This window comes from Phasianus colchicus, chromosome 26 (genome assembly GCF_987193195.1).
Source record: "Phasianus colchicus chromosome 26, bPhaCol1.hap1.1, whole genome shotgun sequence".
Classification (NCBI taxonomy): domain Eukaryota; kingdom Metazoa; phylum Chordata; class Aves; order Galliformes; family Phasianidae; genus Phasianus; species Phasianus colchicus.
In genome coordinates this window covers 569,501-591,119 of record NC_143461.1, presented here as the reverse complement: position 1 = coordinate 591,119, position 21,619 = coordinate 569,501, and the positions used below count along the sequence as shown (strand labels likewise).

Genomic DNA, 21,619 nt, shown 5'->3' with positions numbered 1-21,619 from the left:
AAACGAAGCATTTACCAATTACCGAATTCGAAGCGTTAGAACGCCGGAAGCTCCGCCCGGCCGCGTTCCCACAGCCAACGTGGCTCCTCGACGGCTTCACCCGCTCTTCAGCGCCTCCCCGCCGCTCGGGGCTCGCCGTGCCCTTTCTCAAAATGGCGGCCGCCAGCTTCACCCCGCAGCCGCGCTGCCCGGGTGACGGCTGGGTCGCGCGGTCACGTGGCGGGCGGCGGGCCGTGATGGCGGCGCGGTGCCGGGCGGCGCGCCAGGTTTGTCCGCTCCTTCTGGTTGTGCCGTGCGGTCGGGTCTCGGTGGGGTCCGGGGGCTCCCGGGGTCGGTGCCGCTCACGTACGGGACGGCGCCGGAGGGCCGGGATCGGCGGCAGCGGGGTGGGAGGGGCCGGTGGGCGCGGGCGGGAGGGAGAGCTGGGGGGAGAGGGGAGAGCGAGCATCCTCCGGACGGCGTTCTGTTTGGCACTTCTTGTCCTTAGTCTGATTCCCGTCTCCTTTCCCTGGCCGAATTTCGGTGCCCCGTTACACGTCCTCCAGGGGGAGGTTGGAGCTGACGGGCAGCCGGCAGCTGTGGGCTGTGCGGGGCTCTCGCGGCGGTGATGCTGCAGTAACGCGTCGTCCGTGCTCCCTTCACTGAGATGCGCCACGTGTGCTCTGTGGCTGTGCGAGGCTGCACAAGAGATGCCACAGTTGGTGTCTGCAGACTTGTGAAGGAAATTTACACTCGCGTTCCGAAGATGGCGCTCTCTTCCCCCCACCACCCTTGATGTAGAAATGCATCGTTGGTAAATTGATTTCATTCAGGAGCAAATGAGTTCTCCGCGGAGATTTTCTGAAATGCTGCTTTTGCAAAACAAGCCCTGTAAGAGTTGTGTAGGGCTGGGTGATGTATGCCTGAGAAATGTGAAAATGCAAAGATCAGAAGCAGTTGTGTAACTGTAGTTTGATGAGCTGCTGCATTTCCCTGGACTATGATCACTGTGAGCAGAGTCTGAGAAGAAGGAATTCATGCCACTTTTTCCCCCCCCTTACTCTCTCTCCCCCATACATCACCATGTGGACATTATCTGCTAATTATACTTTCAACAGTGATTTTTTTTCCCTTATGATCCTAATGCTGTGAATTTCCCAGTGGTTGCTGAGACTAAGGTGATCATAAATGCAGGTTTTAGCATTATCATATGTAGGAATAGTAAATGCCCAATAGCTAATTGCATTCTGGTGCAAAAAAGAAAGCATAGTTCCTTTTTAAAAAAGCAAAAAACAAAGTGCTTCCCCCCCTTCTCTCTCTCCCCCCAAAAAAGGAAAAAATCCTCTAACATTTATGCTAAGTTAATATAGTGAGCAATGCAAAGTGAGCAAAGAGAACTTTATAATGTCTTTTTAACGTCTGTTTCCTTTCTAGATGGTACTGAGCCCTCCAGTATGCCTATGAAAATGGTGAGAGTGACTTCTAAGGCTGTGAGTGGTGGCTGATGAGAGAAGCTAAAGAGAGGAACCTCAAAATTGAACTGACTGGTAAATCCAAGCCTTAGGATTTGTATGCTCTTTGTTCTAACAAACACATCTGACCCTTAATTACTGTCACGGAATTAACTAGATCAGTTTATGCCCGTGAGAGGAGGCAGTAGGCGCCTGCCCTCCCCACCCCCCGCCTGGGCCCACAAAATGGGAAGGAAGGGCAAAAAGGAAAAAAACAGCGGCAACAATCTATGGAGGTAAACTTATTTTACTAACTATGATATCGGAATGCAAGATAACACAATATAATACAATCTAATTGAAATTGAGACTAATAAATCAAATAAGATATGAGAGAGAGTTCCCGAGACCGAGTCAAACCTGAAAAAGCTTGGAACGGCTGGGAAAGCACCTCCAGCACCCACTGCCAGGCAGTAAGAGACCGCCCCCCCCGGAAGGGTCAGATCCCGTGACTTCCGTAATGTATAGGGATAGGTACGTAGAATTAGAGCATTAACACTTTAATTCCAGTACATGATGTTTTGATGTGGAATATTGAAAATCAAATAAGCAAAAACCAAAACCATGACATTCCACCCCTTATTCTACATCACTACATCACGCTTAATATATATATATATATACATATACATATACATATACAAACAAACAAAATGATTAAAAATGCATCACACGCACACATCTATATACATATACATGGAATTACTGTCTGCACTCCCCCAGCATCAAGTTTCCTTGTGGTACACATTGAACATCCCCATTTTCCTGCATTACCCACCAAGTGGATCCAGGTCCCTGGGCAAAAACAGTACCGCGGAGAGGTTTGCCCTTTCCAGAAGCTGGAAGAACCCAAATTGCTCTTCCCCACATGCTCTTTACATGTACTTCAGGGACCTTATCTCCCTTGACAGTATGTAGGGAGCTAGCAGGACCATCACGATTGATAGATCCTCTGGTATTGACTAACCAGGTGGCTTCTGCCAGATGCTTCTCCCAGTGCTTAAATGTTCCGCCACCCATTGCTTTCAGCATTGTTTTTAACAACCCGTTGTATCGTTCGATTTTACCAGAGGCTGGTGCATGGTAGGGAATATGGTAAATCCACTCAATGCCATGATCTTTGGCCCAAGTATTTACAAGAGAATTTTTGAAATGAGTCCTATTATCTGACTCAATTCTTTCTGGGGTGCCATGTTGCCAAAGGACTTGTTTCTCAAGACCTAATATGGTGTTTCGGGCGGTAGCATGGGGTACTGCATATGTTTCAAGCCACCCAGTGGTCGCCTCTACCATGGTAAGCACATAACACTTACCACTGCGGGATTGTGGCAAGGTGATATAATCAACCTGCCATGCCTCCCCATATTTATACTTTTGCCATCACCCTTCCTCCCAGAGTGGTTTCATCTTCTTGGCTTGTTTGATTATAGCACATGTTTCACAGTCATGAATGACCTGTGCAATAGCATCCACAGTTAAGTCCACCCCTCGGTCTCTAGCCCGCTTATACGTTGCATCTCTCCCCTGATGGCCCGAGGTCTCATGAGCCCACCGAGCTAGAAATAATTCACCCTTGTTCTGCCAGTCCAGGTCTATCTGAGCCACCTCAATTTTGGCAGCTCGATCTACCTGATGGTTATTTTGCTGTTCTTCAGTAGCCCGACTGTTGGGCACATGAGCATCTACATGGCGAACCTTCACGACCATATTCTTTATTCGGGCAGCAATATCTTTCCACAGTTCAGCAGCCCAAATAGGTTTACCCCTTCTTTGCCAGTTATTTTGCTCCCACTGCTGTAACCACCCCCACAAAGCATTTGCCACCATCCATGAGTCAGTGTAAAGATAAAGCATTGGCCACCTCTACCGTTCAGCCACATCCAAGGCCAGTTGGACAGCCTTTACCTCTGCAAATTGGCTTGATTCTCCTTTCCCTTCAGTGGCCTCTGCAACTTGTCGTGTGGGGCTCCACACAGCAGATTTCCATCTGCGATGCTTTCCCACAATACGACACGATCCATCAGTGAACAGGGCATACTTTCTTTCATTTTCTGGTAATTCGTTGTATGGTGAGGCCTCTTTAGCTCGTGATACTTCTTTTGCTGGTGTTCCAAACTTTTTACCTTCAGGCCAGTCCACGATGACCTCTAGGATTCCTGGACAGCTGAGGTTCCCCATCCGCGCTCTCTGCGTAATCAACGCAATCCACTTACTCCAAGTGGCATCAGTTGTGTGATGGGTGGGGGGAACCTTTCCTTTAAACATCCAGTTCAACACTGGTACTCGAGGTGCCAGAAGGAGCTGTGTTTCAGTACCGACCACTTCAGAAGCAGCCCGAACCCCCTCATACGTGGCTAAGATCTCCTTTTCAGTTGGAGTGTAGCCCTCTTCCGACCCCCTGTCGGCCCGACTCCAGAATCCCAGGGGTCGGCCTCGGGTCTCTCCTGAGGCTCTCTGCCACAAACTCCAAGTGGGACCTTTCTCTCCAGCAGCAGTGTAGAGGATGTTCTTTATATCCTGCCCTGTCCGTACTGGCCCTAAGGCCACGGCACGGGCTATCTCTTGCTTAATCTGTTCAAAAGCCTGCTGCTGCTCAGGGCCCCATGTAAACTCATTCTTCATTTGCATCACATGATAAAGGGGGCTTACAATAAAGCTATAGTTTGGAACATGCATTCTCCAAAAGCCCACTACACCCAGAAAAGATTGTGTCTCTTTCTTACTAGTGGGTGGAGACATAGCGGTGATTTTGTTGATCACATCTGTCGGGATGTGACGATGGCCATCTTGCCACTTTATACCTAGGAACTGAATCTCCTGAGCAGGTCCTTTCACTTTGCTCCGCTTAACAGCAAAACCAGCACGCAGAAGAATCTGGATTATTCGCTCTCCTTTTGTGAAGACTACTTCTGCTGTATCGCCCCACACAACGATATCATCAATGTACTGCAAGTGCTCAGGGGCACTGCCCTGTTCTAATGCAGTTTGGATCAACCCGTGGCAAATGGTTGGGCTGTGTTTCCACCCCTGGGGCAAACGGTTCCAAGTATACTGAACACCCCTCCAGGTGAAAGCGAACTGTGGCCTACATTCTTTGGCCAAAGGAATGGAGAAAAAGGCATTAGCAATGTCAATGGTGGCATACCATTTGGCTGCTTTTGATTCCAGTTCATACTGGAGTTCTAGCATGTCCGGCACAGCAGCACTCAGTGGGGGTGTGACCTCATTCAGGCCACGATAGTCCACCGTCAGCCTCCATTCTCCACTGGCTTTACGCACTGGCCATATGGGGCTGTTAAAAGGCGAGTGAGTTTTGCTGATCACTCCCTGACTCTCTAGTTGACGAATCAACTTATGAATGGGGAGCAAGGAATCCCTGTTGGTGCGGTACTGCCGTCTGTGCACCGTTTTTGTAGCAATTGGTACGTGTTGCTCTTTTACTTGTAGCAACCCCACAGCAGATGGATCTTCTGACAGGCCAGGCAAAACAGACAGCTGCTTAATGTTGTTTGTGTCTACAGCAGCTATTCCAAAGGCCCATCGATACCCCTTAGGATCCTTGAAATGCCCCCTTCTGAGGTAATCAATACCAAGTATACATGGAGCCCCTGGACCAGTCACAATAGGGTGCTTTTTTGTTCCTACCAGTGAGGCTTATCTCGGCCTCCAACACAGCCAATTCTTGAGAGCCCCTAGTCACTCCAGAAATATGGATTGATTCTGTCCCTTCATAAGTCGAGGGCATCAGAGTGCACTGTGCACCGGTATCCACCAATGCCTTATATTTCAGTGGTTCTGATGTGCCAGGCCATCGGATCCACACAGTCCAATAAACTCTATTATCCCTTTCCCTTTGGCTTGAACCTCAGCTTGGAAACTCTCTCTCTCCCAAACAGTATTATATAGGGCACAGTAAGCACAAGCCAAACCCCAAATAAGTTGTACCTCCTTAGATTTACCTAAGCCGCACTGCCCCTGTCTCAAATACTGGCTAAGTTTCTGGGGATCCCACAGGTGCTCAAGAGTGAAATCCCATGACATTGCGGGTCCCCATGCTTCTAAGATTTTTCCTAAACCATGACAATTACTTTAACAGAGTGACGTTTTTATGTGGCACCAGACAAGGTAGGGAATCTCTAGGACTTGGTGTGCTTGCATTGATGTTTCACTCAGACTGATTTTGCTTTTCTGTAGTAGCATAACGTCCTACGCAGGGACTTCCCAATAATCTTATTGAGTCAAATGACCTTAATGCTTAGACCTGATCGCAGTGGTGAATATAAATGATTTATCATGAGGTCTGCATTTCTGAATTTTCACTGTCCTCAGTGAAGCTTCTCAAGTTACGGTTCCCGACCCCCTGAGAAAGCCTGCCCTTTCTATTGTAGTGTGGGAATGTCAATACAATGTCCATTCCTTCTGGAGTGTTTCCCTTCCTATTGCTGACTGTTTCAGTCAGTGTCACTCTTGCACTCTGGTAAGGCATTGAACTTGAGAAATGGACCTTGGAGGGGGTGGGGTGGGAGGTGTGTGTCCGACACGAGTTTTTGCCTTGCTGTGCTTTTACAGTAGCATATAGTAAGTTCTGCATATGAAGTATTTAAGTAGTGTCTTGTTTCTGTTGTTATTGACATTCTGTATGACCACGTGTTGATGAGAAACCATGGAAAAAGGCATCGTCTAGCAAGCTGTAAAGCCATTGTTAATAGCATATAATGTGTAACAAGGCTAAGGGTTGTAGAGAGCTCTCCCAGCACGAGTGTTCTTTTCAGTAAGGCTGCAGGCAGTGGGCCAAAGGATGAGAGAAATAAGCACCTTCCTTGAATTTTCATACAGATTTTTTTCCTGGAGGGCTGATAGAACCAATCAAAGCAATTTCCTTTGGCAAACTATAAACCATGGAGTTCAGTAATAGTTGTGGAAGATTTATTTATGTGTATGAGATTTTACGTCGTATATCGACACATTCTCACTTCTCAAAATGGCTTTTTACCTTTTGCTTTATAGATATGGAATGAAAGGGCATTTGATAGCAAATGGATCAAGGTATGTCTGTTTTCCTTCTTAAAAGTGAAATGTGCTTCTGAAGTTCCTTTGTTATTACATGTGCTTTGCTTGTCTGATTTTCTCCAGAGAAGAGACCTTCATCCTATGACTGCTTCACTTCCTGACCTCTTGTGGTTGGCTGCAGGCATGAAGCACTAACAGGAACACAGGATCAGATCCTTAGATGTTTTTTTTTATTATTATTATTATCTGAAACTTTTATTTTCAGCCTCATAAGTGTATGCTGAATAGGAAGCACAAATTCATCTTCTTACTGGCTGGCAAATAGCTGATTTTATAAGTCAGAGATCCAGAATTCCTTCAGATTCTCAGGTGACGTTCCAACAGATACGATGCCTTTAAATTATTGGTATACAGCTCCAGGTTTTTATTACATGTTCTGATTTGCCTTTTCCATAAAGTAAGAGCTCTGTATTTTAACATCATAAAGTTAATCTGCCTGTATGTTTCTTAGGGTCTCTCTCAGGTTGTTAGTCTTCAGTTATGAAGAATAGGTGTAAGGATTTTGTTATCTGGGGTATCTGTGCAACTTCTTTCTGAGAATCCAGTCTAAAATGTGCTGCAGTCTTTTGATATGTTTACTGTCTTCTGTACATTTTCTTGCCAAACTGAAATCTGGAAGGAAGTTGTTGAGAAGTCATGTAAATCATCTTAAGATAGACTAGAAGACTTTGTTTCCAGTGAAACAATGACTGCTCTAAAAAAAAGCCTTATTAAAGAAAGGGAAGACACCACTATCTTAAGCAAAATCATTTCAAAACTTACAGCTTTTATGTAACTCCATTTTGTATAAATAAAGATAAATGCATGGTCTGAAATAATTGAAAGAGAGCACAGCAGAAAGCATCCGCATGCTTGTAAAAGGAAATTTGAGTTGACTCTTGTCTCCTGCAAATTTAAAGGTTTAACAAACTTGCTACGTAACTTCTTGGCTCTCATATGCTTTAGTATCTTATTTGGAGGTTGGTCCTACTCCTGTTGTTTTCTTCCTTTTACAAGCCCTTTACGATAGCACAAGCCCCACTGGTTTAGCATTCCAGCAGCTCGATCTTGTATTCAGAAATTATTATAGAACAGATCCAAATCTGTAAATGCAATATTGCTTTTATCTTGGCTTTTGTATTGTAAATCAATTCTTCCTGATGAAGGGAGGCTTACCTTTCTGCTCATTTCAAAGGGAAAGACAGAACAGTTGCAAGGAGGATAGGTGACAGGACAGGGCAGGAGCACAGGGACCTTCAAGGCATTCCTGAGCACAGCCCACTTCTCGCCATGTCACTCCAGCGTGCCTACAGTAGCCGGTGAATCTTCCTCTCCTCTTTCCCTCCCTTTGCCAACTTTGATTCTCGGTCCAATGAGACAGAGGTGAGACCCCTCCAGCAGGCCAAGGTTGGCAGGCAGGTGTGAGGAGGAGAAGAACAAGGTGGAGTTCATACATCCACGTGAGTAATTGGTGGGAAGCACTGGGGACAGCAGTCATACTTTATTCAATCTGGCACTCAACTTTTTGGGCAGCTCCTTTTGTGAAACCCCCTTTCCCAGCATGGAGTTCAGCTCCAGCTAAAGGGATCAACGGAATCCAGGAATGGTTGGGTGTGGAGGGATCTCAAAGCCCTCACAGGCCCAGCCTCTGCTGTGGGCTGGTTGCCACCCACTAGATCAGGCTGCCCACAGCCCCATCCAGCCTGGCCTTGAGCACCTCCAAGGATGGGGCAGCCGCAGCTTCCCTGGGCAGCCTGTACCAGTGCTGACCTCTCCCAGCCTGCTGGGATGGGTGACAAGAGGCTGCAGCGCTGGCAGGAGGAACCCACGTTTCCCCAGATGGTGTCAGGGAAACAGGCAGGATGGATGGTTCCTTGCATGTGACAGTCCTGCAAAGGATCCTGCCCCTGCTGCTCTGTTCTTCCTTCCCTGTGGGGAAGATCCCAGAGCTCCTGCTGGAGCAGCAGAAGCTCCCAGGACAAGTACCAGCAGATTCTCTCTTTGCAGGCTCTGCTCCACTTCTTCCACTCCCAGCACGTGCACATTCATATGAGAGCCCTGTATGGTATTCTATGGATGTTTGTGGATTTTATGGAAAAAGGAGCCAGACACTCATCAGACAGGCTGTCTCCCATTCTCCACATCCCAGAGCAGCTCAGGGGTGCCTGCAGCTGGGAGCTCTCAGCAGGGCTCTGTCCTGAACAAGGTCTTTGCCCTGTCTTCATCCCCACTCTTCCCTCTCAAGGCCCTGCTATGCCTCCACTCCACTCTGCCTTCCTCTCTTCTTCTGTCACTCGGGACTGGTACCATGCTGAAAATTGCGAGTTTATATATGAGTCAGTCATCAAGATCTACTTCCCAATCCTGGGAGAGCTGCTGGGTCACCTCTGCCTTTTCAGCTGTGGCCTTGATACCACCAGAATTCCAGCTATAGATGTGCTTTGTCATGTCCATGCATTTGTCAGACACAAAAGAGGTAAGAGAAGATGGATCAGGCAGCATCTCTCTGCTCCTCTGTCTGCTCATGTCTCCTGTTCTTATGCTTCTTGTGCTTCGTGAAGCCTGACCATGGAGTCTGCAAGTTTCCTGAGCTCCTTTACTCTTCAGAGCTTCATCCTTCCTAAGCTCCCTCTTGTTCCCAGCACCCACTGCCTTTAGCTGTATAATCCCTTTCCTTCACTCTCCTCAATGTGGGTCCCATCAACCTAGGTCTCCTGCGCCATGGGTCTCCTACACCATGGGTCTCCTACACAATGGGTGCCGTTTTCAGTTTAAACCAGCTTTTCCCCAGTTGCTGAGTTTGATGACAAGGACATTTCCTTCTGATTCTTCTGTTTCCTCCCTTTTAGAGACAGCCCTGACAGAAGTGATAGAAAAGTATGTGCATCTCTGTGAGAAGCTGCATGTGAGAATTTTGCATGTGATAACTTATCCAGTCCCAGTGACTGTGCCAAGGCGATGTCCTGCCTTGCTGAGGATCTTGTTCACAGCATCAGCAGGAAATGTTTGTGAGCAAGGGGAGTGTCATGGCAGCAGATCCAGCCCTCCTAGCTGTCAGCAAACCCTTCTTACCAACTGCCCATGTCCTCGTCCACAGTCCTTCTTCCAGAGCCCTCTCTTGCCGTCCTGTACCACGCAGTGACAGAAGCTGATGCTTCCAGCTTTCCTACAGACTGCTGCCAGCATCTCTCTGCAGAGCTGCTCTCCCTGCTTGACCAGGAAGCACTATTGGGATGGTCAGTGTGACATGTCTTCTCTCCCCTGCTTTCACCCACAGGCATTTGGAGGATACCTCAGGCCTGCTGAGAGGATGGACATCGTCCTCACAGCCCTTGAACTGATGGCTGACTCCAGCATCTATGCCAGGGAGTCAGCCTGCAGTGCGATGGCCGTGGCCATGGAAGACTACCCCTTCTGGATACCAGATGTAAGCACCTTTTGTCCGTTGCCCCATCCTTGAGCCCTTTCAGGTGCTGTTCTTCCCTCCCCAGCCGAGGTCTCTTGGGCTCCTGAAGCCATTCTTAGTTGTGGGAAGTGCAGTGGTTTCAGTGGAACCTGTGGAAATGGTTGTGGTCTGTCCTCACCTGTGTCCCCTTTAGAAAACCTCCATCCACAAGAACTTGAGGAGCATCGCCGCAAAGGCAGTGCAGCACTGCCTGAACTCCGTGCTCCTCCGTCTGACCAGCCAGATGGCCACGGAAGTAGTCAGGAACCTGCTGAAGTCCTCTGCACCTAGCGACAGGTACTGTCCTCAACAGCCTGGAGGGCTTTATCCAGGTGCCCTCCTGCTCACCCAGGGCGCTCTAAGCAGTGTGGGCTTGAAGGGTTCTAGCTGTGGCTAAGGCAGCCCTGCCTACAATGTATTTGGGCTTGTAGCAACACCCTAGACATGTGGGAGGTGATGCTCTGCATGCCACGGACTTTGGAGAAGGTTTCGAAGAAGGTGACCAAGGGTTCACAGCTGAGCAGGCTGGTAGGAGTCACAGAAGACACGTGCATCCTCTTCTTGGTGGTGAGTTAATGGATAACGCTTTGCTGCACTTTGGGGCTGTATGTGCCCCTGCAGGCTCTTGCTGATGTCTTTGTTTCAGCTAATGGCAAAGAGCAAAGATAGTGAAGACTCTTGGTGACCTACGCCACCTCAAGACTTTTCTGAAGCATCCAAGCGTGGAGATGCACAGGGTGGTGCTCAGAGAGCTTGTCATACTCTCTGAGACATGAGAGAAGGTGAGTGGGGCGTTGTCAACAGAAGTGGCACTGGGCTTCTTGGGCAGCAATGGGAGGAGCAGCTAAAGCCCAGCTTTTACTATGGGCTAGTTGTCATCTACCAGATCAGGTTGCCCATGGCCCCATCCATCCTGGCCTTGAGCACCTCCAGGGATGGGGTACCTACAGCTTCTCTGGGCAGCCTGGTCACCACTCTCTGAGAAAAGAATTTTCCCATTGGCCTCTCTGAGTGCTCCTATGACCGCTTCTGCTGTGATTGCTATGCCAGCTGCCAGGAAGTGAAGCAGGACGCTGGAGCTCAGAGACAGGAGTGTTTTGCCCAGGCAGTCATTCCCCACATCAGACAAAGGTACTTGCGTTTCCTACAGGCAAGAAAAATGCAGGTCTTGCTGCCAGAGATCATGGCCGCCCTGCAGGATGCCAGCTCATACATCAAGATGAAGACCCTGTTTGTCATTCAAAACATCATGGGCTGCATGAAAAGGAGACCAGCTCCATTGCTGTGCAGCACGCTGAGGAGCTCCTGCCTCTCTTTATGGATATAAGTGAGGCTGCTGTAGGAGGCAGAGCCCTTGCAGTGGCACTCTGCAGTGCCACTGCCTCTGGCCCAGCTGTGCGGGCAGCACTCTCATTGGGCCCTCTCCCCTCTTTGCTCCTCCTGGGGCTCCTTCTGGGCAGGGGGACAGCTGTGAGCCCTCAGAGAACCCTGCCCAGCATGTGCTCCCTGCAGTTGGCTTCCAGCCCTCCAATCCTCCTCTGCTGCCTGTGCAAAGCCAGGCCAGGCCTGGTCCCCGCGCATGGTGCAGGAAGGCCTGCAGGCGCTGCGTGCCATGGAGGCAATGTGAAGGCAGCCCAGCCTCCTCGTGCTAAAATTCTCTTTCTCCCTCCCAGGAGTTGAGCGCTGAGCGGGTGTCCTCCATCCATCTTTACAGAGACATGGTGTAGGCCATGGTCTGGTGCCACCAGAGGAGAATGCCTGGCCTGGTCCCACTGCTCCTTTGGATGAGTGATGAGAACCAGGACCTGGCCCAGGTACTGGTTTCCGTCCCAGCTCCCTGCTGCTCCTTATACCGGTGCAGGCAGAGGGGTCCTGATTCCACAGCCTGGACTCAGATCTCTGCTACCCACAATGCGAGCATTGAGGGTCTGGGACAGAGCTAGCTGGGAGCCCAGTGTTGTGCTGGGGATGGCCATGGAGGGGCTGCTGGTTCCATGTCTCTTTGTGTCCATCACACCCAGCCCATTTTCTGTCCTCCTTCTGTGCCATAGAGTGCTGGGAAAAGGCTCCTGGCCCTGCCAAGAGGAGGGCAATCCCAGGTCTCCTTCCTTGGGCCATGGTGCCATCTCCCAGCTTCTGCTTCTCTGCGGGCTGCTGGGAGAGCCATTGTACAAACAGCCAATCTCCTGCACTGGAACGACTTCCGGGAGCTGGTTGAAAAACAGGAGATGTGGAGGATTGCGGAGTGCTAGGTAAGGAGAACCCCAGAGCCCCAGACCAACAGGGACAGTGCAGGGAGCTGGGGAGCGTTTCCAATCCCCATCTTCTTGTGTTCTGTCCAGCTGCAGTGGGACCAGAGTAGGGCAGAGGAATACCTGCAGCAGAGCCAGCCCTTCCTGTAGGACCCTCAGGTGGCCTTGTGAGAGGAGGCTGTGAGGTTCATTGGTGTGCCACAGCCCCTTTGTTCTTCTCTTGGCGGTGTTTGGCTGTCCCAGCCACTGCCCTCTGACACTAGGAGCCCCTTGAGCGGATCCCAGTGCCCTGGTGCCTTGCTCAGGCCCTCCTCGGCCACTCTCGCTGCTGGGGAGCAATGCAGTTCTGCTGCTGGGAGCAGGATCTCACAGGTGCTCTGTGCCTAGGGCTTGCTGCGCGCTACTCAAGGGACCTGAGTGAGAAGAAGCTACAGGATATCATCAGGGGTGAGGGCTGTGGTGTTTGTACTGAAGCCTGGGGCAGAGATCCCCATGCCTTGTTCTCCTCCAAGGAAATTCTTGGGGCTGAGGGACAATACAGAACCATAGAATCCTAGGAAGGTTTGCTTTCAAGCAACCTTATGAATCACAGCACCATGGAATCCTAGTGATTAGGTGGGAAGGGACCTGAAAGATCGTGCAGCCATGATATCCCAGGGTGGTCGAATGGTTATGTTGGAATGGATGTTAAAGGCCACCCAGTTCTAAGCCCTTGCTGTGTCCAGGATGCCCCCCAGTGGATCAGATTGCCCAGGGCCCCATCCAACCTGGTCTTGAGCAGCTCCGGGGATGGGGAACCCACGTTTTCTGGGTTGCCTGTGTCAGGGTCTCTCTGCCCTCTGAGGGAAGAACTTTCTCCTAAGTCAGAGTCAAGGGGAAAAAGCAGCAAGGCTGATATTGTGGTGGGAACCTAACCTGGCAGCTCAGACCACATTGATCCTTGGGACAACCATGAGGACAGTGACATCACGACAGAGCCTGCGAGCACTGTGTTGTCTGTTCTGCTGAGCTGCAGCACTCCTCCGACAGCTCTGTCCCTCAGAGGAGCACAGCAAACCCAGTGCCCTGCTGCCCTTCACACTGGGACATCCCTGTGCATGCTCAGCAGGCGCCGCCATTCCTGGCCTCTGCTGCTGGCTGCAGGACAGCACAGTGCATCCCTCTGCACTCCCAAGGCATGGCTGACCAAGCTGTTGGCTTGGCTGAGTGAAGATGTCTCAGGCCACATATACGTACCTTGATTTAATGTATGGAAGTAACAAACCTTCTTTTTGTATATCCATGTATTTAATAAAATATTTTTAAATATTAATATTTGTGGGCAACAACTTGTGGGATATTTGTCCTTTTTTCCTTGAAACTACTGCAGCAATGTCTGGTTTGATGGAAGTGATTGCAGTTCTAATTGAGTTTTCATGGTGCTCATCAGAGATTTTGGATCTAGTTTTGCACTTAGATTCTCCCAGGGGAAATCACGCTGAGCCAACCTGGTAGCTTTCTCTGATGTCATCACTGGCTGGGTAGATGGGCGGAGAGCAGTGGATGTTGGGTACCTTGTCTTTAGCAAGCTTAGCTGGCTGTCATCAGCGGTGCTGAGTCTGCTGGCCACCTGCAGCTAGCAGTGCTAGAGCTTTGGATTGCCCCCCTTTCTACTGCTGCCCACCCCCTGGCTGCAGTGCTACTGCTGTGTGTCCCTGCACAGTCCCTGCTGGAGCATGAAAACCACAGGAGAGGAGGAGCAGAGAAGCAATAGCCCACACAAGCAGCTCCTGGTGTCTTTTAAGTGTGAGGTTTTTAACGAATAGAAAGAAGCTGTGATGCATTTTTCACAAATACTCGTCCAAATGCTACTGATGAAAGAAACAATTGGCACAGTTGTTTGCAGCTACGTTAAGCTGCAGCAAGCAAAGTGAACCTTATGTAAGAAAAATACACACAAATTGCTCTGTTTTGTGGGATCCAGTAACACAACAACAGTAACACATTCTGCTAGAAAGCAAACCTTGCCTTGCCTCAAGTTACTGCTGTTGGGTTTTTTGGGTTGTTGCTTTTCTCCCACATCCTTTTTTAGGCTATTAATTCTGTGAAAGCCACTTGAGGTACTATTAGGTCATTACAAAAATAATAACAAATACCAAAAATGAAAACAACAACAACACCTCTGAACTGCACTAAAAGACCTCAGAAAACACAAAGGCACAGGATGGTGATGGGTAACGGAAAGGAAAGCTGAACACGTTGACCTCAAAAGACTGCAAAAGACTTTTGCCTGACCTTGCTACTGATCACAGATGTGTCTATCTCTATATAGGGGGAAAGAATGGAATGTTCAGAATATATTTTAAGATACATTTGATATATGGATGTATGCATAAAGTACTCTCCTAAACTATGGCCAAGTAGCAAAACAGCATGCAATTAAAAACTTTGCAGAAAAGAAGTCCAGTGTGTTGAGTGAGATCACACAGCATGGGTGGACAATGGGGGAATCAGGCCCAGATGGAATGGGTTCCCAAGAGGCAGGTCTTGCTGAGCAACCTGATCTCCTTCTATGATTGAGTGACTTAAGCAACGGTAACCTTGGATCGGGTATTGGATGGTCCAAGGCTGTGCATCCTCACTCCAAAAGGAGTAATTCCTAACTTCACTGTATTTGCTCACTGACCACTCAGGGCAGATAGGAGATGCAGTCCACATCCAGTTCTCAAGGCCAGTTGGACTGCCACGGACCTAATGATTGCTGAGGCTGAATGCAGGAGCTGTCTGATAACCTAAAGTTATACATGTGTGTTCCTGATCATAATGTGTTATTAATGGGCCACAGTCACTTCAGAGGCGTATCTGATGCAGCCTGAGATAATCCATAGTTACAGTTGCTTTGAGGTGTGTTTGCTGAAGCTTGCCCATTTTCCACAGTCCTTTCAGTGTTCCCTTTAGACTACTGCTGTGTTGTGTTCTCATCTATGGCCACAGATACTTCAAGATATTCTGGCATGACTTTATCCACAGACATGGACACCACAAGGTATATCTCCTTCAGCATGGACTTATCCATGGCCATAAATGCTTTGAAGTGTGCTTTTTCTAGAGAAGAGTTTCCTGTGGTTTGCAATATAAGTGTTCCCACATGGACTCATCCACAGGTTATATTCCTGCTGCTACTTGAAGTTCCAGCCTGTACAGTACAATAGCACAGGGACAGCTATGATGCCCGCAGCATCTGCCAACCCAGGCTCACAACTACAGCACAGACACATCCCAGGCACAGCAGAGCAAGATGATAAGTAATAGTGTACCCACTAACAGGCACCAGATTCTGATATTCTGTAAGACAAGCATGCATCTTGGCAAGCATGGTGCCCTGCCAATTAGCAACTAAACAGCTATAGCAACTGCAAAGTCTAAAACACTTCACTCCCAATATAATCTTTAACCCTTCACACCCAATGATGGGGTTTGAAAGAGTTGTGGTTTAATCCTGGCAGGCAGTTGAGTACCACACAGTCACTCACTCACTGTTCCCAGGTGGGATAGAGGAGAGAATCAGAAAAATAAAAGTGCAAGAAATTGTGGACTGAGGTAAAGGCAGTTTACTAGCAAAGCAAATCAAGGCATTCATTCGCTACTTCACATCAGCAGGCACATGTTCTGTCAAGTCCAGGAAAGCAGGACTCGTCATGCATAATTGTCTTGCAAAGACAATTTTCATCACTCTGAATGCCCCTCTCTTTACCCTTCTTCATCCCTCTATTCATGCAACTGTCTAGCATGCCATCCCTCATGTACTTACATATGGAGTAATTACAACCAGACAGATTTCCACTAAGTGTAACAAAAGTGCAGACATCTATAGCACATGTAAACATTCATATTTACATGTTTGAATTCTGTTACCTTGGAGCAGAACTGTATCTGAGCCCAGATGTATTCTCTGTGGTCAGATCAAGTACTTCTCAAGATGTATTAGTTTTGCTAGCAAGATTATTTCTGATTATGTGTCCTGATTTCAGCTAGGATAAATAGTTTTCTTCCTAGGAGTTGGTATGTTGCTGTGTTTAGAATTTCGTAGTAACACTGATAACACATTAATGTTCTGGAGTGCTTATACTAAGTCAAGGGCTTCTGATCTTCCCAGACTGCCCTGTCAGCAAAGAGGCTGGGAGGGGATAGAACCAGTACAGCTGACCCAAAGTGACCAAAGGGATATTACATACTGCATGATGATCTAAAAACTATAAAACCAGGGGGAGTTGGCTGAGAGGCTGCTGCTGCTCAGAGACTGGCTGGGCATCAGTCAGCAGGTGGTGAGCAATTGCATTGTGGATCAATCATTTTGTACATTTGTGGGAACGTAAGGAAAAACTGTTCAGAGCAGCAGCTCTGGAGTCGGGGGGCTGCACAGAGCAGCAGCTGCGGAGCAAGATAAGCGGCATGAGAACCAAGGACACCTTCAGAAGAAGAAAGAACATCTCACGGCTCTGATTGGCTAAGCACCTGTGTGAACGGTTGAGGAGTGTTTTGCAGAATGCTCTGTTAACATGTATAAATAGAGTAGTGATTAACAATAAAGCAGACAAATGCCACTTCAAGGGTATTAGAGGAATTTCCAATCATGAGCTTCGCTTTTGCAATATGTATGAGCTAATTATTTCATGTATAAATAGCCACGATATACTTAATAAAGTTGAGACCTGTTGATCATGATAGCATGAGACTTGTCTCCTGTGGTCTTTTCTCCGACAAATGGTGACCCCGACGTCCGGACACCACGCTAAGAGAGGGGGACTACATTGGGTTCGGGTCCCGCAGCTAGACGGACGGCGACAGAGAAAAAATTTTTGTGGAACTCCACGCCCTGAGCGACCACAGCGGTGGGACTCGGCCGATACGTGCTGCCGAAGCTTGGAGGTCTGCAACGGTACCGACGTGAGTATGGACAGGCAAGCAGCATATGAATTATTTACCGTCTTCTTGAGGAAGTGGCAGTTTAAGGGAATAGATTTAGAAAAGGATCTCCCTGTATTGTTAAGCCAAGCAGTTTCTTATGGGTTTTTTACGAACCCCCATTCAGTACACACTTTGGAAGAGTGGAGACGTTATGGGGATAAATTGTGGGAGTTAGTTTTAGATGAGGATAAGCCAGCAAAAAAGATGACTAAGTTATGGAAAGCGGTTCATAATGAGTTGTTGATGTCCCAGGCCGAGAAGAGGGCGGCACAGGGTGCTCAAGCGGCGCAGCAGCAAAACCTTGATTATGGGCTCAGCCATTACACCCCCCCTCCTCCTTCCTCTACGGTGCTAACTATACCGCCACCCGTATCTAAGCCCTCAGCGCCCCCATGGGAGTCCCCGGACACTAGCAGCTCTGCATCTGCCGCAGGGGAGGAACCTCGGCGTATCCCCCCTCAAGTCTCTGTGCAGGCGCCACGGAACTCCGAACTTGTCCCAGGGGCCGAGTCAGACCTGGCAGGGGCTATAGTTCAGGGAAGGCGGGAGATGTGGTCCATGTTAGCCAAACAGGGAATGGAGGAGGGCGATGCCGACCTCTTACAGGCAGCAACGGAGCAGCTGGCGTTCCCGGTGGTATATACGCCCTCACCACAAGGGGGGATGAACGCTACAATCCATAATTTGGATTGGAAAATGCTCTCTCAGTTGCGCGGCACAGTAGGGTCTTATGGGGTGACTAGTGAGCCAGTTAAACAAATGCTAGACTACATCTTTAGTGCAAATACTCTCCTGCCTGCAGATATTAAGGCAGTAGCTAGGCTAATATATACCCCCCATCAGCTGCTCTTGTTTAACGCCCACTGGCAGCATGAGGCTACAATATCCACCACAGTGCAAAGGGGTCCTGGGGATCCGCTAGCAGGGGTCACAGTTGATCACCTGTTGGGTCTTGGTCAATGGGTATGGGCGGAGGCGCAGGCACTTGCTGGCCCTGATATTTGTCGGGAAAGTATGGATACAGCCAGGAGAGCCATGAATAAGATAAAAGCCCCTGGAGGTACACCTATGTATATGGGCATAAAACAAGGACGGGATGAGCCATTAGGTGACTTTGTGGACAAGATTATGGAGGCCATAAAAAGGGCTGATGTGCCCGAGTACATGCAGGGAGCTTTGCTTAGACAATGTGTATTGCAGAATGGTAATTCTTCAACCCGATCCCTTGTTAACACTATGCCTGGGGATTGGACGCTTCCAGACCTGTTAGAGAAGGCTGCTTCTATCCCGACGGGATCGCAAGCCCTGTTAGTCAATGCTTTGCAGTCGTTAGGGGAAGGGCTGAGAGAACAGACAAGGGTTTTTCAGAGTCAGTCACAATCAGCACACTCACAGGTGTTAGCAGCCCTTGCGCCCCTCCAAGCGGCAGCCACGGCAGTCCCTCGCTCCTCCAACAATTCCCGCATGAAGTGCTTTCGCTGTGGAAGTACGGGACACATTCGTCGTGAGTGCCGAGCGACTGGGATTTGGTGTGGCAAGTGTCAGTCCAACACGCATAACGCCACAGCCTGCCGTCGGAAGTCGGGAAACGGGAGGAGCAGCGCGAGCAGCGGCCGCGCCCGGACACAAATGGCCGCTGCAGCATCGACAACCCCCACCAACAGCAGCTCCAACCGGCCACCAGAGGGAGCCTTGGTTTGGACCTGGCAGCCTCAGTAGATGTTACTATCCTGCCAAGCCAGCCTCATCGAGTGCCCACTGGGGTATTTGGTCCTGTCGTCATCCAGGGCCGAGAAACAGGAGGACTTTTGTTAGGAAGATCATCTGCAAGCATGATGGGGTTATTCGTATTACCTGGGGTGATTGATGCTGATTTCCAAGGAGAAATTGTGATAATGGTATATACTCTATACCCTCCGATAAAGATACAGAAAGGTCAACAATTGGCTCAACTCGTCCCGCTACCACAGTTATCAAAAGGACTAACGCCGGTGAGCTGTCTGCCAAGGGACCAAGGAAGCTTCGGTTCCACTGGAGGACTGACCCTACTCACCATCGATCTTGCATCCCGTCCCAGAAAGTTGTGTAAAATATCCTACAAGGATCATAATGTTACTTTGATGGGACTGCTAGACACAGGTGCGGATACATCGATCATTACTCCCGGAGAGTGGCCGTCTAACTGGCCACTTCAGTCTTCAACGACTACTGTAACTGGGGTCGGGGGAATGACATTGGCTAACCGAACCCCCACCCTTACAGTAGAAATAGATGGCAGAAGAGCCACAGCAGTGTTCTCTACTGCACCGCTCCCGCCCACAGTTCCCTGTCTGATTGGCAGGGACATATTGGCCCAGCTCGGCCTTGTTCTTACTAACAAGCACCCTTTAGTGTGACGGCCATTGCTTGGACTTTCCCGCTACCTCTTACATGGACCACCGAGAATCCGGTTGTGGTGACTTTAATTGGATGAGTGTATACCGTGCCAGTCCAGGCAAATCAGGCGCCAATTATTCATACCCAATAACTGTTAATGCCAGCCATCTTGTATACCAAAACGCAACGGCATGGTGTAATCACACAAACCCAAAGGGATCTCTATCATCCAACACTCCTATCTCACTGCCTCATGGGATATTTCTTATTTGTGGGGATAGGGCTTGGTCCAGAATTCCCTTCCCAATTTGAAAAGAAAAAGGGGGTATGGTTGTGCGTACTCCCATTGCAGCTCACGGAACCCACAAAAAGAACGGTGTCAGGATGTGAAACTGAAACCAGGCTTGAAACGACCATGAACTCATAGTGATTGGGATTATGTGCTTCTTATTATTTGGTTTTGCTTTGTAACTTGTTGTATTGCAAATAACAGAGTAGTAACTGTTGTTGTGTGGTTTTTATTTTTTATTTATTTATTTTTTTCCTTTTTAGTAATAGATTGAATGTGAATTAACAGGATTTAATGTTACTAATGCTGAAATCTATGGAGATAGCTATTTTAATGTATTAGTAGTGCTAAGACAAAACCTGGAAAGGAATCCCAAGCAAAGGGATGACCCTATATTATAGAATGATTAACTCTCTTTCATCCCAATATTCAGGAATTCAAAATATGATCATGCAGCACCTGAGACAAAGGCACACGCTAAGAGAGTTAACCTTGATAGTTCATTCTGCAAGCAGATGTTCCATTTGGCCTCTGTATCACGCACTGGCCATGCGGATGCAGTGTACAAATGGAAAATATCTTCGGACCCTGAGAAGAATAAAAGAAAGAGAGAATCTGTGGTGAATGAGAGAGGAAAAGTGCACCTTGAAGCAGGGGACGCCCTGCTGGCACTGCCTATCGCATTCACCACCCTTTTTCTGCAGGTTGTTGTTTCTCGAGGGTCAGTAAGTAATAATGCCCCTAGTTCTATCTGGCATGTAAAGTTCCTCAACTATTAATTTTCTATTAGCCCAAAGGCACAATCATGAGCACTCTAAAAGCATCTGTTGTACAAATCTTAGTGATTTTTCAAAATCAATATATCAGAATACATAAAAGTTGAAGACTTCTTTCAAAGCAGTTAGAGATTAGCACAGAATGGGGCCCTTGGGGATTTATTTCCAGGTTGCAGAAAGTTGGGCTGCAGACCAAACACGTGTTTGTTCTTTTTAGTAGGTTAACAGTATTTCTTGTCATGATGTTATGTTTGCCTTGTTTCCTTTCTCACACTTATAGTATTGTCAATCGAGGCCTTGATTGAGTTATAATGATTGCATTATTAATATTATTAGTGTTATTATTTTATAGTATGGTAGAAGTTTCGCAAATAAACAAAAAAGGGAGAAATGTGGGAACGTAAGGAAAAACTGCACGGAGCAGCAGCTCTGGAGTCGGGGGGCTGCACAGAGCAGCAGCTGCGGAGCAAGATAAGCGGCATGAGAACCAAGGACACCTTCAGAAGAAGAAAGAACATCTCACGGCTCTGATTGGCTAAGCACCTGTGTGAACGGTTGAGGAGTGTTTTGCAGAATGCTCTGTTAACATGTATAAATAGAGTAGTGATTAACAATAAAGCAGACAAATGCCACTTCAAGGGTATTAGAGGAATTTCCAATCATGAGCTTCGCTTTTGCAATATGTATGAGCTAATTATTTCATGTATAAATAGCCACGATATACTTAATAAAGTTGAGACCTGTTGATTATGATAGCATGAGACTTGTCTCCCGTGGTCCTTTCTCCGACATACATTCTTTTACTATTATTAATATTATTATTTTCCATTTCTTTTCTGTTCTATTGAATTGTAACTATCTGAATCCATGAGCTTTACTTCTTTTTTTCTTTTTCTTTTTTTCTTTTTCTTTTTTTTTTTTTTTCATTTTTCTCTCCTGTCTCAGCATGGAGGGAGTGGATGAATGGCTCTGTAGCAGCTGCCTGGCAGCTTAAA

General features: G+C 48.1%; 2 protein-coding genes across 14 annotated transcripts; both read left to right on the top strand.

Moving 5' to 3' along the window:
- Positions 1-129: 129 nt before the first annotated feature.
- Positions 130-13,541, top strand: LOC116238929 (uncharacterized). 13 transcript variants are annotated; one of them, XM_090124938.1, is made up of 10 exons: positions 138-266; positions 1,414-1,526; positions 6,498-8,745; positions 9,817-9,966; positions 10,139-10,281; positions 10,416-10,551; positions 10,631-10,766; positions 11,658-11,798; positions 12,036-12,236; positions 12,327-13,541. In XM_090124938.1, the coding sequence occupies exons 3-7, from the start codon at positions 8,602-8,604 to the stop codon at positions 10,667-10,669; spliced, it is 612 nt and encodes a 203-aa protein (XP_089981064.1). In that variant the 5' UTR covers positions 138-266; positions 1,414-1,526; positions 6,498-8,601; the 3' UTR covers positions 10,670-10,766; positions 11,658-11,798; positions 12,036-12,236; positions 12,327-13,541. The 13 variants fall into 13 exon arrangements, 6 of the variants coding, with proteins under 6 accessions (XP_089981064.1, XP_089981062.1, XP_089981061.1 ...); XM_090124936.1 differs by having other exon boundaries at positions 11,135-11,798; XM_090124935.1 differs by having other exon boundaries at positions 11,035-11,798.
- A 2,955-nt stretch (positions 13,542-16,496) lies between these two features.
- Positions 16,497-21,387, top strand: LOC149914852 (uncharacterized). Its single transcript, XM_090125199.1, has one exon. It carries the CDS (start codon positions 16,980-16,982, stop codon positions 18,900-18,902), a length of 1,923 nt encoding a protein of 640 aa, XP_089981325.1. The 5' UTR covers positions 16,497-16,979; the 3' UTR covers positions 18,903-21,387.
- Positions 21,388-21,619: the final 232 nt, after the last annotated feature.